This window comes from Lynx rufus, unplaced genomic scaffold, assembly GCF_022079265.1.
Source record: "Lynx rufus isolate CCGP_SWC_20201006 ecotype Redwood Valley unplaced genomic scaffold, mLynRuf1.p SCAF_12, whole genome shotgun sequence".
Lineage (NCBI taxonomy): Eukaryota > Metazoa > Chordata > Mammalia > Carnivora > Felidae > Lynx > Lynx rufus.
Genome location: NW_025814826.1, coordinates 38,616,917 through 38,632,338, shown reverse-complemented (window position 1 = coordinate 38,632,338; position 15,422 = coordinate 38,616,917). Strand labels below are relative to the sequence as shown.

General features: G+C 33.8%; 1 protein-coding gene across 1 annotated transcript in view; it reads left to right on the top strand.

Annotated features, from left to right (window-relative positions):
• EIF3E (eukaryotic translation initiation factor 3 subunit E) overlaps positions 1–15,422 on the top strand; it is a 54,209-nt gene that overhangs the window by 23,617 nt on the left and 15,170 nt on the right. Inside the window, exons 8-10 of the mRNA XM_047074110.1 lie at positions 9,105–9,231; positions 10,287–10,388; positions 11,947–12,056. Coding sequence (XP_046930066.1) covers positions 9,105–9,231; positions 10,287–10,388; positions 11,947–12,056 — 339 coding nt within the window. The remainder of the gene's footprint in view (positions 1–9,104; positions 9,232–10,286; positions 10,389–11,946; positions 12,057–15,422) is intronic.

The following is a 15,422-nucleotide window of genomic DNA, read 5'->3' as shown; positions in this document are numbered from 1 at the left end:
ACCTGGCTGGAGAGGGTGTGTCCACAGGAGAATGTCTGGGCTTGGCACCATGTTAGCCAGCTAGGTGGAGAGTGTTAGCGGCACTGGTTCCTTGCAGGTGTCCAGGTACCTAGGCTGGGAGGCAAGGGAGAGAAATGGTCCCTGCCAGCTCCTTTGTTCCTAGAGAATTCTCCCGTGATCCCTGCCCTCCAGCATAGGCCCTGAGATTAGTAAACAAATCTTCCTCCTGCATACCCCAGGTGTTTTTCAAACTGCTGCTTTTATGCTGTATCTTCTAGGAGCTGTTTGTTGTGGTGTCTTTTAAGGGTGGGGACTCTGATTACCCTCTCCTCTGGCTCTCCTAGAGCCACACCACTGCATTTTAAAATTTCAGGTGTTGAGCCAATGTAACAGCTCATGAAATTCCACCCTTCTGTTTTTCAAAACCAAATGTTATGGGAGTTTGTCCTGCCTGTTCACGTTTCTGTGCCTGGAGTGCTTGGTGTGAGGGTCCTTTTCTCTCCATTCTTCATGCCCAAGGCATCCCTCCATTTTATGGACAGTCCTTTAGGTCCCTTTAGCTCCCACCCACATCTCTGCTTTTTTTTACCCATTTTGATGAGGCTTCTTTTCTACATTGAGCTGTGGAGAGTCTTTTCTGCCAGTCCTTAGGTCATTTTCTGGGTTATATACACTGTTTTGGGTATTACTTAGTTGTATCTGTAGGATGAGGTGAGCTTGGGATGTTCCTACTCCCAAAGGAGTAGGAATTCCCCAGAACCCCTCCTAAAAAGTAGATCCGTATATGTGTTGCCAAAGCGAGCACTAAAAAAAAGTAGATTTGTAAAAAATTTTAAGATATGGTAGAGAGGTTCATGGTTATAGAAACCCTTAAGCTATTCTAGATAAATAGGTTTAATTCTTCGTTTATATTTCCATTATTTCATATATAAAAAAGAATACATTTTGCCATTTAAGATGTAATAAGGTTAAAAAAGTATACATTTTATAGATTGTAGTTTCTGGGCAGAATACAGTGAAACTAGAAATTATTCCAAGTTGTAAAAATAACAATCAAAGAAGAGAATAAATGTTAATCATGAAACTCTGTCAAAGAAACACTTAGATTAATTCATAGCTTTGATTACTTACTCAGCTTTTAAAACCTTGATTGAAAGTACAGAAAAACACAATAAAGGTGATGAAAATAAAATTACCAAATATATAATGTTGAAATTATTATTATATTAATATTAAAACTGATAAATTCATTTCAAGAATAAAGAGTTAGCAATGAAAATGGGTTTGTATGTCAAATGATATAATAAAAATTATAAGGAATACTATATATACTTGCACAATACTTTCCAAAACCTGAAATGCTCCAGGTGACACACCTTATCGCATCCGTTAAATGAGGATGGAATTTTGAGGTGGTTTTGCTTTGTTTTGTCTTTTCAGTGATTCTGCTAAAGGACTGTGGGTTGTGATGGATTATTGGCCATTTGGGTACATTTTAAAGTGTATGTGTATATAGGGAGATAGTCATCTATCTTTGTAAGGCAAATAGGACTCTGTTGGAATATCTAGTAAGAGCTTCAACCCCCCCCTCAAAGAGTCAAATTAATGTAAATACAGAGGAGCTATTCAATGTTAATTAAAAAAGAAAGTTGACAGGGCACCTGGGTGGCTCAGTCGGTTAAGTGTTCTACTTTAGCTCAGGTTATGATATCACAGCTCGTGAGTTTGAGCCCTGCATCAGGCTCTGTGCTGACAGCTTAGAGCCTGGAGCCTGCTTCGGATTCTGTGTCTCCCTCTCTCTCTGTCCCTCCCCCACTCGCACTCTGTCTCTCTCTGTCCCTCTCTCTTAAAAATAAATTAATAGTAAAAAAAATTTTTTTTTAAAAGTTGACATTAGAATTGTCTTTGGAATGTTATTGCTACAAGTGAATCACACTTACACTTTTTGGTCTTGAAACCTTTTCATGAAGAATTGTTGAATGTAATTTTGTCTTTATTGGCTAAATGTATTGATATATATCTATACTGTATGAGATTGTAAAACTGAGAAATTAAAAAATATATTTTATAATTGACAAGTAGTAAATTGGTTGTGGTTGACTGATTTTTTTTTTTTTTTAATAACTTAAAAACAACTTAATGAGAACTGTGAATGTCACGGTTTTACATTTCTGCAGGCTTTTCACTTGCTGGCATGTTAGATTTTCCTATCTACTTTAATCCTTGATGTTATTTTGTTAAGAAAATCTAGTCTCACATATATGTAGTTGGACAAGAGCTGTTTTAATAACCTTTTCAGATAATTGTGAATATTCTTTTTTGCTAATCTAACAAAACTCAACAAGTAGTAATATTTTAAAGTTTATTATAATGTGGAATCCGAAACCTTATTCAGTTTTTTGGATTCTAAACTATACTGGTATTCTAAACTATAGTGGCCCATCTTGCTCTTTAATGGATCTTGTACTCATGCTTGACTTTATAACATCATGCATTGGTTGTTTGGGAAATCTTGGATCATTGAGTTATGCAGGTATTCCAGATATGTTGACATACAATACCAAAAAAAAAAAAAATCACTCATTAATATCACCACTAAACCTATTAGAAAAGATTTAAAGTATTGGAAAGTAGTCAAGCTCTTTGTGACAGGTATTTTCCAAAATTCCACCTTTTTGGGAAAGCTCTAATTTTATCTTTTATTTTTCTGAAAGTTTAGGCTCACTTTATTTTCTAGAAAATGTCTACCAAATACCCAATTCTGAATAGCTTTGGTTTATCTGTCATTCTTTGTTTCAAGTAAAAATAGTATTCTGTGAGGAACACAGTTAAGCATACAGCTCAATCATATAGTTGTCCTTATGATAACTGTGACAACTACAGTATGCAGCAGACGAGCATTACACATACTTCCTTTTGTCATACAGAATATTATGAAGATTAGTACACAGGGATTGAATTTTTTTAAATTAACAATCTGTACTACCTGATTAAGGACATAGTTGAAACTGGCTTTTTTTGTTTTTGTTTTTTAACTGTAAGAGTCTGGTAGTGAAAAAAAAGTGATTACTGGTATAGAATGATGCCACTATCTTGATTTGTCCTAAGATACTCAAAAAAGATTTCATTTATTTGTTTGTTTCCAATTCAGTGAATTTTAGTGACTTTACCAAGTGTTGCAGCTGTCACTGTTAATCAGTTTTTGAACAGTTTCAACTCCCCAGTAAGACCTTCCTGACTGTGAAACTTTTTTTTTTAAACAGAAACAGCCTGTTAGCAAAATGTGGAAAATAAACTACTTCAGTAATATTACAGCTTTCTTTTTTTTACTAAAATACTGTGCTTATTCTTTTCACTTGCCATTAGATCAGGTTATCATCATATTTTCTCCCTCATTAGTAATGTCTTCCTGGCTTGTTTTGAGTTTTACTTGATTCTCACTTTTTTCAAATGAGAATATACTCAGTTGGCTTGACAGATCATTCATTGTTCAGTTATTTTTCTGGATTTTATATTCTTTAAGTAGAACAGCTGCTAGTAAGTAGTGTGTTACTGTCATTTGTATGTCTATATTCAATGTGCTTTTCAGTTGTCTTTGATAAATAGTAGAAATTAGTGGAGAAGGTATATTCCTGTTTTCCATTTCTAGTAGCACAGTAATAACAATTCATTGTGTTTTGCTGGATATATTAATTGATAAAATTGTGTTAGATTGATAGTTTTTATAGATTGTGGACTTCAGGCTTTTTTTTAAAATATAAAAGTACTTTGTTGATAATTAATACATTTGTTCTTGAAGTGAAAGTTTAGATGCCAGTGCAGGTTAAATAAAGTATCTTGCATCATATATATTTCCATTTCTGGCATAATTTATTCTGAATCTAAAATGGAGATGATTTACACATTTGAAAAATGTTGAACTTTTAAATGTAACATTATATATAAGATAAGGTATCTGGTTTAAGATAGAGAAGTGTTCATAGGCTATTAGAGATGAGGCTTTGCCACCAAATGTAGATGCTATTAAAGAATGTTTTTGTAATACAATGCTCTAGTTATTACTCTCCAGTTGTAAAAAGAAAGATTCAAAGTTCAGTTTGAATTAAACACTCCTCTGAATGTTTAACACTCAATAAAATAAATATAAAATAGTAACATGAAATAACATAATAAATATAACATAAAAATAACATAAATACCCTAAGAAATTGCAAGTTTACTTTTATAGTCAACTGGGTGGTATTCAGAAGTTGTCAACTTCTAGTCATTCCTGCTAAGAAAGCACTTTTTCATGTAGGTATTTTACCTATTCTAGCTCAGGATAATGACCTTTTAAGGTGTCCATCTAAAAAATAAAAAAGCAAAAGTAAAATTTCATCCTTTGAGGTTCTAGTAAGTGCCCTGCCTTGTTTTTTTCATGTTTTGTTTTGTTTGTTTTGTTTTGTTTTGTCTGTCTTTCCAGAAATGCCCTTCTTCTCTTGTTTGTAAGTATTCAAGCCTGCCTTTTTTCAAAATCCAGCTCAGCTTTATTTCCTTAATTAAGTCCTGTATATAGTGTCTGTGTTTGGTATTTAATTATTTAATACCTGTAAAATAAACAATTTATAATTGCTTTAATTTTCCTACTATAGTATAAGCATATTTGAGGGCAGAATTTTTATTCTTTATTTCTTGTAGCATGGGCACATGATAGATACTTAATTTTTTTTATTTTGGGAAATTTTTCTTTTGATTACTAAATGATCTAATTTGCAGTTAGAAAACACTGTAAAAAAACTTTCATAAAATTGTACAATTGGAACAGGGTTGTACTAGAGAAAAAAATATACAAAAATATCTTTAATTACCTATTATGAAATTATACTTCAGAACACAATAAATATTGATGCTCTTATTTTTAAAAAATAATAAAGTTAAATTTCAGAAATAATGGAGTTACAGCCTCTGTTCTTAAATAGTTTATAATCCAAACAAATAATAATAAGAAGTAGCTTAACATTTAACTAAGTACAGATGTATTGTGCATTATAAATACACTGTAGATATCACAGCTATCAGTGAGATCTGGAAAAGTTAGAAGAGTGCGGTTAAGATGAAAATTGACCCTTAAATTTCAGTTGACAGAAAAGGAGATAGTGAAAAGAAACAGAACAAAAGAGCACAGTGGTCATGTGTAGACTGTTAACCACATCTGTGGTTTTGCTTGTATTTAAACTAAAATATATCATCATTGATTCAACAGGATTGCAAATTTTTAAGATGGTAAACTAACTTCATAAGAGTTACTCTCTTAATCTGCACTCCCCCTTTTTATGTATTGATGTGTGTAGATTCATATACATACATACATAGGAAGGATCGCTTCAGTTCTAGAAGATAGGGAGTCCCTGCTATGTTGGGAAGTCCAGAGCCACGATAGTGCTATATACTGGAAGTCTGGACTATGGACCAAATCTGGCCCATTGCTTTTTTCCTTATGGCCTGTGATCTAAGAATGACTTTTACATTTTAAATGATTGAAAAAAGAATATTTTATGACCTGCAAGTTATATGACACTACAGTTTTAGTGTCCATCATAAATTTTTATTGGAACATAGCTGGGTTCATTGATATACATAGCATCTTTGGCTGCTTTTGAACTATAAGGGGGAGTTGAGAGTTGTGACAGAGATCATGCATTGTTGCATTCTTGTTGCCTCACACAGCTACTCAGTACACAATGAATCCCCATGATGCTGCAGTTACACTTGGCCAGTGTTTCAAGGGCCCTGAATATTGTCATACTGCAACATTTTATTCCCAATGCATACTCATGTCAAAACAAGAAAAGTCAACTTCAGAGGTACTCTTAAGGCATAGTGGAGTGGGATTACTTTGTATTGAATTAGAAAGCAAAGCATTAAACTGACGCTATAGGTATGCTGAAAGAATATATTTTAATTCACATTGCAAGACATTCCAACTGACAGCAAAGCAGCTATCAGAAAAATTAGGAAATTTAAAGCAGAATATCTCCTCATAGCAGAATTTCCTCACAATTAATGAAAATGAGGCTTCAAGCAAAGTAAGTTTCTGAATGGCCATGTAGGGAAAGCCATTTTACCAGTGGTGATTCTAAATCATGTTCAGTTGCAGCAGTCAAAGAAATAATGTCCAGAAAAAATAGACGTGTTTAAAAATATTAGCTTTTTGGTGAGAACAGTTACTCAAGAGTTGAAGATATTTGGAGCAACATCAATAATCAATTAAAAAAACAAGGCATATGATTTTTAGTGATTTTCCTTGGCTCTTGATGGGTTAATAGATGTTATCAGTATGGTTTGAAGAATCATTGCTGGATTTGAAGTGACTGAAGAACACGCCTTTATGAATCGTCTGTGGAATAACTACAGGTGAAAATATTTTCAGAGTTGGTAAAACACTAATTTAGTACAACCTGAAGTGGAATCTGCAAATATATGTGGAGGGAAAAATGAGAAGTGTTCAAAATACGGTTATTCAGTACATTGTTCATCTCTAGATACTTTGTGGAAAATAGTTGAATCTGTGGTGTAATTTTGAGCCATTTTAGTCAACTGTGAACTTCATTTGTTCATGTGGACTTAACTGTGATCAGTCCATGAACTTTTGTCAGAAACAGAATATCCTGACTTTCTCTACTTAACCTTTAGATAGCTTAGTAATGGCAAAGTTTTAATGTGATTTTTTTTTTTTTTTCCCCTTGCTCAGGGCAAGATTGAAATTTTTCTGAATAAGAAAAATTGCCCTCAATCTTTATTATCAAGCCTTGGGTGGCTCTGGAAAGTAACTTTTACTGTAATTTGTTATTGTTTCTTAATTCATATTGTCACAATGATGACAACTAACATAGCATGAATAACAAGTAATGTCCAAAATTTTAAAAAACGTAATGTCCAGTGGCTTTATCTGTTTGCCTTTCTTTCACATGTTAAAACAAGAAGGCAAACCTTCATTCCCACACAAATTTGCAGCAGATATATTTTTCAAGCTCAAATTGCAATTCCATGAACTTTTAGGCCTCACTGTAAGTACAAAGTAAATTTCCATTTCAAAATTCATTTGGCTGTGCTATTGAATTGGAGATGATTTATCTGCAGTGTAATGATACGCTAAAGGGCAATATCATAAGAAGAATTTAACAGAATTCCATAATGCCTTTCAGGTGATAAATATGCTAAATTAAAATCATTTCTGTCAGTTGATACCAACATTTGGTAGTACTAGATTCATGAAAAACATTTATAAAGACTGAGTATGTAAAATTTCATTACAGAACAACAGTTACAGATAAACATTTGCAACTAATTTTAATGTTAGGGATTTGTAACTTTGAATGCAATTAAACAAAATTATCCCCAATAGATAATTTCTGTTCTCATTAGTAGATGAATTACAAAAATTATACTCAACAATTAATATTTTGACTAACATATTTTGGAAGTTTGTTTTCTTTTCATATAAGAACCTGTACAGTATTCTCAATTGTGCCTCCTGGCCTGCAAAACCTAAAATATTTTACAAAACTTTTACAAAAGTTTTGCTAGCCCCTACCATCTCAAAAAAAGTGAGATACAATTTCCTAAGAAGTTACCCTTCATTAAAAACAATGAAGATATACATGGTGCAGTGATATAAAGTTAGGATAGGTAAAAATAAATATGTTTAACATCTTAGACAATAAACTTATAGTTTTTTAAGCTGTATGGATAAGTTTATGAGTGAGTTCCAGAAATGTCTACTACAATTATTTACTTCAAAACTGATACTGAGATAAACAGTCATCCTTGTGCTTGTGCATGAGATCTCTGGCAGGAGAGTATTGAGACAAACAATTGTTCTGAACAGGTTGCAATGTAAAAAGTTTCTGCCTAAAATTCAGGCTTAATTTTTCAGGTGATGAAACTTTTAACTGATGTTAGTTATCTTTTCCTAGAAATTGTTTTATTCTTGAGTGTTGATTTTTATACCCTGAGGGAATATAAGAAGGGACTAAATATTATTGTTAGGTAATTATTATCAGATTCTAGAGTCCTCTAAGGAGTTCAAACAACATTTTGTGGAGAATCTACAATGTGGTGAAATACAAAGATTTATTAGTATAGTCTGGAAGAATTTGGAAGATAAGGTATCTGAGCTGGATCTTGAAGGACACCAGAGTTGAGGATTTCAGAGGGATGTGTTTGGGGGAGCAATCCATGTGGAGTGAACTTTAAGAAGTGAGAAAACCAGGAAGTGGTCAATGATGGGTCTGGTGGGAGGTGGAGCTGGATGGGTACTTTGGGGTTTATATATAGCCAAGAGGAATGGACTTTATTGACAAATATTTCCAAACCTGGCATAGTGCCTGACACTTAGAGGTACTTCTTGAGTAAAAATTAGGGAGCTATTTAAGGAAATTGAGCAGGAGGAATACAGGATAAACGCCAAATGACAGGGTGGCCAGCTGCTGATCATCAGAATAGCAGGATTTGTTAAATATTAGCCAAGGCCCTGCTGACATTTGTCTGACATCTAATCCTTCCTTTCTAATTCCCAGTGCTACCAGTTTAACCAAAGCCTTATAATACTATAACAGTTTCCTTCTCCCTGTAGTTTATAGACTTTCATCCTTTGAATCTTTCATTTGTTTAAGTGCCTCATTTTCTGATTATGAGGACTTATTTGAACATACAAGGTTTTCATACATTTTTTTTAAAAGGTGAATGAGAGTCATAGCTTAGCAATCTTTTGAAACAGACTGACAGTGTATATAGGGGGCTTCCAAAATCCTTTTACTCAACAACAGTAATAGGATTATTTACCTCTGAATTGAGTCTTCTGTTTCCCTTCAAACTAGGGAATACAAGCTGGTGTCCTCCTCAGGCTTCTGTTTTTTTTATTTCTTGGAGGAGATGGTCTTTATAATAATCATTGTTAATTGGTCACATTCTTAGGTTATTGAAACAGCACAATCCACTGGGCTGCTCAAGTGTGTGGTTTTTTTTTTTAATCACATGGTAAATTAGGTCTAGAGAAACTGGGTAAGTTATTAATAATTAACTCTTAAAAATATTAAAGTTATTTATTTATATTTTTACCTTAGGTATCTTAATGCAATACAGACAATGTGTCCACATATTCTGCGCTATTTGACTACTGCCGTCATAACAAACAAAGATGTTCGAAAACGCCGACAGGTACTAAAAGATCTGGTTAAAGTTATTCAACAGGTAAAAACTAAAATCTTTTTTAAAAAATGTTTATTTATCTTAAGAGAAAAAAAGAGACCGTGCGTGTGTGTGCGCACACGAGCAGGGGAAGGGCAGGGAGAGGGGGAGAGAAAATCCCCAGCAGGCTCTATGCCCATTGCTGAGCCTAATGTGGAGCTGGATCTCACAACCTGAGCTCATGACCTTAGCCAAAATCAAGAGTCAGACACTTAACTGACTGAGCCACCCAGGTGTCCCCCAAAACTAAAATCTTTATTAACTTTTAAAACTCTAAACTAGATCTAACATCTGTTTCTAAAGTAGGACCCTTAGTTCTTAAGGTAAAATGTTTTAAAAATAGGAGAAAGGTTACATGAAGTATACATAGAGAGGAGCCCAGGATACTCAAATGGGCATTTACTATCTTTAATTCCAGTATATACTTATGCCAGATGTAGTATGGAATGAATACTGCTCTCTGCTAGGTGGATACTTAATATATATCGTATATTAGCATTGCCTTTATTGCAGAGTGAAGGAGATTTGAAGCCTGGCATTTCTGGGAGATCTCTTACCTACCTAATTGCAGAGTAGTGATCTCTACATAGAATATGGTATTAATAGTCCCCAAGTTGTACAAAAGCTGCAGCCCTACTGGTTGATTTTTAGTGAGTTTCTCAGTAATCACTATGGGTTAGAAAAAGAACTTAAATGCTGTTTTGACCTAAGGATAAATTAAATACCAAGAGACAAATTCAGCAGGTTATGAATGAATGCCCTTATACTTGGGGATGTTATTGAGTAAGGAAGACTTTTGGCAATAGAGGAACTTGAAACCATTTGGAATGGTTCTAGGATGACAATATATAGAGAACTCAGTCTGGAAGACATTATATGCTTACGGTTGGGCCTAGAATCAGGATATGAGCAATTGCTTTGAGACGATGACACTAGGTAATTTGCTAGAAATTAATAACAAAGGAGGAGAAACCAGGAATATTGGGATATTCTAGGGTCAGTCTACCACCAAACAGTGTTGAATCAAATCCAACTTGACCTTTGACATAATTTTACAGGAGTCTTACACATATAAAGACCCAATCACGGAATTTGTTGAGTGCTTATATGTTAACTTTGACTTTGATGGGGCTCAGAAAAAGCTGAGGGAATGTGAATCAGTAAGTATGAATTTTTACTTATAAATTAATATTTAATGTTTGGTTATTGTAAAAGTTAACTTTGCAGTGTTTTATTAAAGTAATTATATCAGAAATATATATTAATCTTAAAATGACTGATGTTTTAGAAATGTGCGAGATGTAGACATTTTTAATATTGCCATATGTGTATGCTTTTGTTAGTACAGTTTGTTAAAACATTGGTGGCATTAGAAATTCACACGTATGCCCATGATTCCATATCTTATTCTATATTAGTGAATATGTGAAGTATTTCCTGTGTGTGTATAAGATTGTATAGAACTGCACGTTCTGAGATTCTAAATTTGTTTCATAAGTGGGCCTGTCTTTAGAATTTTTCACATGATTGTACTGAACATTTACTATAAACCAGTCAAGCTATAAGGGCGTGAATTTTATCACAATGTCTTCTGTTGATTGGTAGAAACTAAAGTACCTTCAAGCAGCTGAGTTAGATTTATCAGCTTTTTTATTTTTATTTATTTATTTTTTTTTCAACGTTTATTTATTTTTGGGACAGAGAGAGACAGAGCATGAACGGGGGAGGGGCAGAGAGAGAGGGAGACGCAGAATCGGAAACAGGCTCCAGGCTCTGAGCCATCAGCCCAGAGCCCGACGCGGGGCTCGAACTCACGGACCGTGAGATCGTGACCTGGCTGAAGTCGGACGCTTAACCGACTGCGCCACCCAGGCGCCCCTATCAGCTTTTTTAAATGTTAGTTTGTAGAGTTTTAAGAAATTAAGAACTTACCTGTTAAATGCATTTACCAAATCCATAAGTTATCAGTTGTCAGTTTTATTTTTGAGCCCAAATGTTAACACAAAATATAAAGAGTTTGTTGAAGGATTAAGATCTTATTTCCCTAAGGACAAGAAAATTATCATGTAAATACAACTTCAGGGGTGATTTTCACACATTGGACAAAATAAAATAGACTCGAGTGTGATAATTTGTATTCACGTAGTCATATGTAGTGTTATTATGTATTATGTGTTGGTATATGCCAATACACTAAGTAGCTGGTTAGGCCTGGCTGAGGCCAAGGGGCACTTGGTTATTACTGTGAAGTTAAAATACCCTCTTTTAGTTATGATACCTTCTGTGGAATAGGAGCCACCCCTTGAATTTTTCTCCTTTGTAGATTTCCAAGTCTGTTTACTTCACAAATATGCATATATTTAGTCTGTTCATAATGATTTTGAGTACCTAGAAGAGCTATGTTATCTACACAGCATTTATTTCGGATAACGGGCAGGGCAAAACTACTTTGTCAAAAGGTTGCTAAAGTCATCAGTAGAACAAGGAAACACTGCAGTGCTTAAATTAGGTTGTTTTTTTTTTTTTCATATAGCATTCATTTACTTCTAGTTAAATTGTTAGAGGCTTGAGCATAGTATTCTAGAAAGTGCTGTGGTATATAACTTGTGATATAAGGTGAGAGAATTGCAGTAAAGCACACGGGAAGTATTTTGGGTCACATTTTTGAAAATTGCTTGTCAGTGCTCTTAATTTTTTTGTTACACTTTACACACATAGGTACTTGTGAATGACTTCTTCTTGGTGGCTTGTCTTGAGGATTTCATTGAAAATGCTCGTCTCTTCATATTTGAGACTTTCTGTCGCATCCACCAGTGTATCAGCATTAAGTAAGAACACCCTGATTTGATTTGTATTTTCTACTTTTAAATTCCTGGAAATTTCCATTTACTGTAAAATTATACTTAATAGGATTCCAGTTAATTGGATTTTTGTTTTATTTCCCTTTGCTTTAGAAGAGAAAGAAAACAGTCTGATAGTGATTTATTAAAAATCCTAACTTTTGTTTTTATTATGGGATGGTACAGATTCAGAAATACCTTCTTTGGCTTCTATGTGTGTGGCATAGTATGATTTTTGAAAATGGTATCTTCATGGCAGTATTCTGATTGTTGGGTACCTTTTTAAAAAGTACTGTTATACTCTTATATAGGGAGAAAAGAGAAAATAACGTTTTAGAATGGTTTCAACAGGAGTTCAAATAAGGAAGAGATTAGCCCTTAGTGATTCAGAAATACTGTTGAAAGACTACATTTGGTAATCATTTCAGTTGATTGAGTTTGTTTTATTTAATTATATATTTGAATTCTCATATAGTAAGCTATGACCTCCTAAAATGTTGAAACATGGAAAGTATGGTGAATTTCAGTTCACATTTCCTTTGTTGTGTGAGAAAATTATTGGGGGAAAAATTGTGAAACTTATATAACCTATTAGAAACTAATTGTACATATTAGAATTTGAAAAATAACTAGTGCTGTTTGGCTACAGATGAAGTCAAACAGTAAATATGTTCCATAAATGTTTAAAAAATTACTTTAATGTTTGCCTCTTTGGAATTGTGTGTAGACCAAAGTTTTTCTTTAGTGCCATTTGTTTTTGCTGAGGCATCCGTACTTGTTTGCCTAATTTTACTGGGTGGTTATTGAAGTGGTTTTTCAGAGTTTGAAGTATGGTATAATCATGGTGCTTCTCCTATGGGAATTAAAGCCTTGACCAGTTTTATTAGTACTTTACTATAGCTAGCAGACATAATTTAAAATATCTGATTCTCTTGAAGAATACTTGCATATTCCTAATATGTTATTGGTTATTGGTTGTGAAATAAAGAGATGAATCATATGTGGGATGCAGTTACATTAGGTAACAATTCTTGCAATGCCCTTTTTTTTCTTTTTTTAGAGATTTATAATTCAGTCTTATGAAAGAGGGATGCTAATATTTTGTTTTTTCTTGCAGACTTTCCCCCATTTCTTATTAGAATATGGTCACTTGGGTGTTTTGCTTTGTCTAGGACTATATTTATCCTTGTTATCAGCCTTTTGAAAGCAAATTCTCCTTTTTATATCTTTAGTACCTAGTATGGTGACTCTGTACATTAGAGATGCTCAGTAAATACTTGTTAAATGAATAGATTTCTTTGCATTAGTGAATTTGTGTTTTTGTCCACAATAATGCTTTTTCACTGAGGTACCATGAGTAAAGTTTGTTCCAGCTCTAGCTTCTTCCCTTTATTAACTTGAGGACTTTGTATTCATTATTTTCCTTTTTTGAGATTTGGTTTACCATGCTTAACAGTGAAATAAAGTATTTGTCCTGTGTACACAAGAGAAAAGTGCAGCTCAGAGGATATAATATAGTGGAAATACATCATCTATAAGCTTTTATGTGACTTTATCATTACCTAATGATTTTTTAAAGTTGGTATCAGTGTAGTTTTGATGTTTTTCTTTGAATGCTGTAGTTCTTTGATCCCAGTAGTTTTTTTGTAGCTTTAGACAAAGTCTAAAGCATTTTCAGACTAAAGTTCTAGTGGCTTTCTAAAGTCCAGAAATCTTTTCTCTTTTATAATGATAGTATTTCCTTTGTATTTCAGTTGTTTAAATGCTTTTGGCTGTGTGTGGAATGTTCTGTAACTCAGGTGATTTTGGATACTTACATTCTAATGCATTTTCTTCAATTATTAAGGAATTTTAGAGTTGGAAGAAATCTTGGGGAGCTTCTGATCCAACAGTGCAGTTACTGAATCATCAACAGTAGGGCTTTTTTCTGCACTGATGGAAATGTTATGTATCTATATTGTTTAGTATAGTAGCCAATAGTCCATTTGTGGCTTTTTTTTTTTTTTTTAAAGAGAGCAGAGAAGGGGCAGAGGGTAGAGAGAATCTCAATCAGGCTCCACGTCCAGCACGGAGCTGATGGTGGGGCTTGTTTTCACAACTCTGAGATCATGACCTGAGCCAAAATCACTTAGCCACCCAGGCATCCCCATTTGTGGCTTTTGAACACTTTACATGTGGCTCAGATTTCAAATTATAGAACCATGGTTTAAATCCTGTGTGTGTGTGTGTGTGTGTTAGAACTTGTTTTCAAATGTGACATTATATATATATTTCTGTGTATATGTAAGTCAAATTATAGTCCCTTTATGTTTGCTTAGCTTGTACCTCTGTTCAGCTTTCCTCCTGACTGCCGAAGCACTTCGGTGGGCGCTAAGACTTCTGGAAACACAGTTTTACCAAAAAAACCCACAAAAAACAAAAAACCAGATCCAGTACAACTCCTTTGTTATCTAGTGGTTTTGTAGCCCCTTATTTATAGCTAGGAAACTTAATGCTCAGAGACATTGAGCTGTGTAGTTCTTAATGACGGAGCCTGAACTAATAGATCTCTGACATTCATTGTATTATACCTCACTATAAATTCTTTTTTTTTTCATTGCGCACAGTTGATATTTTTAGAAATATCAGATTGAGACTAATTTATCATTAGTCTTTTCACTAAAAGCCAGAGGATAAAGATGGAAACCGTAAGTCACTGTTTAACTTTGTGTCTCAGAATCATTATAGAGTTTTATTTTATTTTGCAAATACAGATTTCCTGAAGCCATTTCAAAGTTTTGGGATCAGATTTTCTGGATATGTTCTGCTGTGATGTCTAACAGAGCTACTACCCTATACCTTCAAAGTGGTTATTCACCAAAGCACATCCAGGATTGAGAACCACTGCATCAAGTTGCCAGTTTTTTAGGCACACATTTACATCCTGTTAAAGTAATGGAGTGAAAAATCAGTGATTTATTATTTTTAGTATATGAGGAATTAAGAAGATAGGGGCAGAGGAGAAAGTATAGCTATGGGTGAAAAAGAAATAGTTGTCTTATAGCAACAACGAGATCTCTGTAAGGTTTATTGGCAGGGTGGAGGGTGTGTACAGTAGGACTTAGTCTAGGGGTTAGGTTTTTCATTTTTTAAAGCTGCTTTAATGGGTTTGGAATATGGTTTAAAATAATGTTAAACATTTAAGTTGGGCTTTTATAAATACAGAAAACATCAAAATGCAGACTCTAAGGATTTGAAATCCATGGTAATGACCAGCAGAGCTTAATGTTTACCTTTAAATAGTACATAGAAAAAACTCATTGTTCTGTAATCCAGATATTTCTGTTTCTATTTGTTTAAGATAGAAAGAGACAC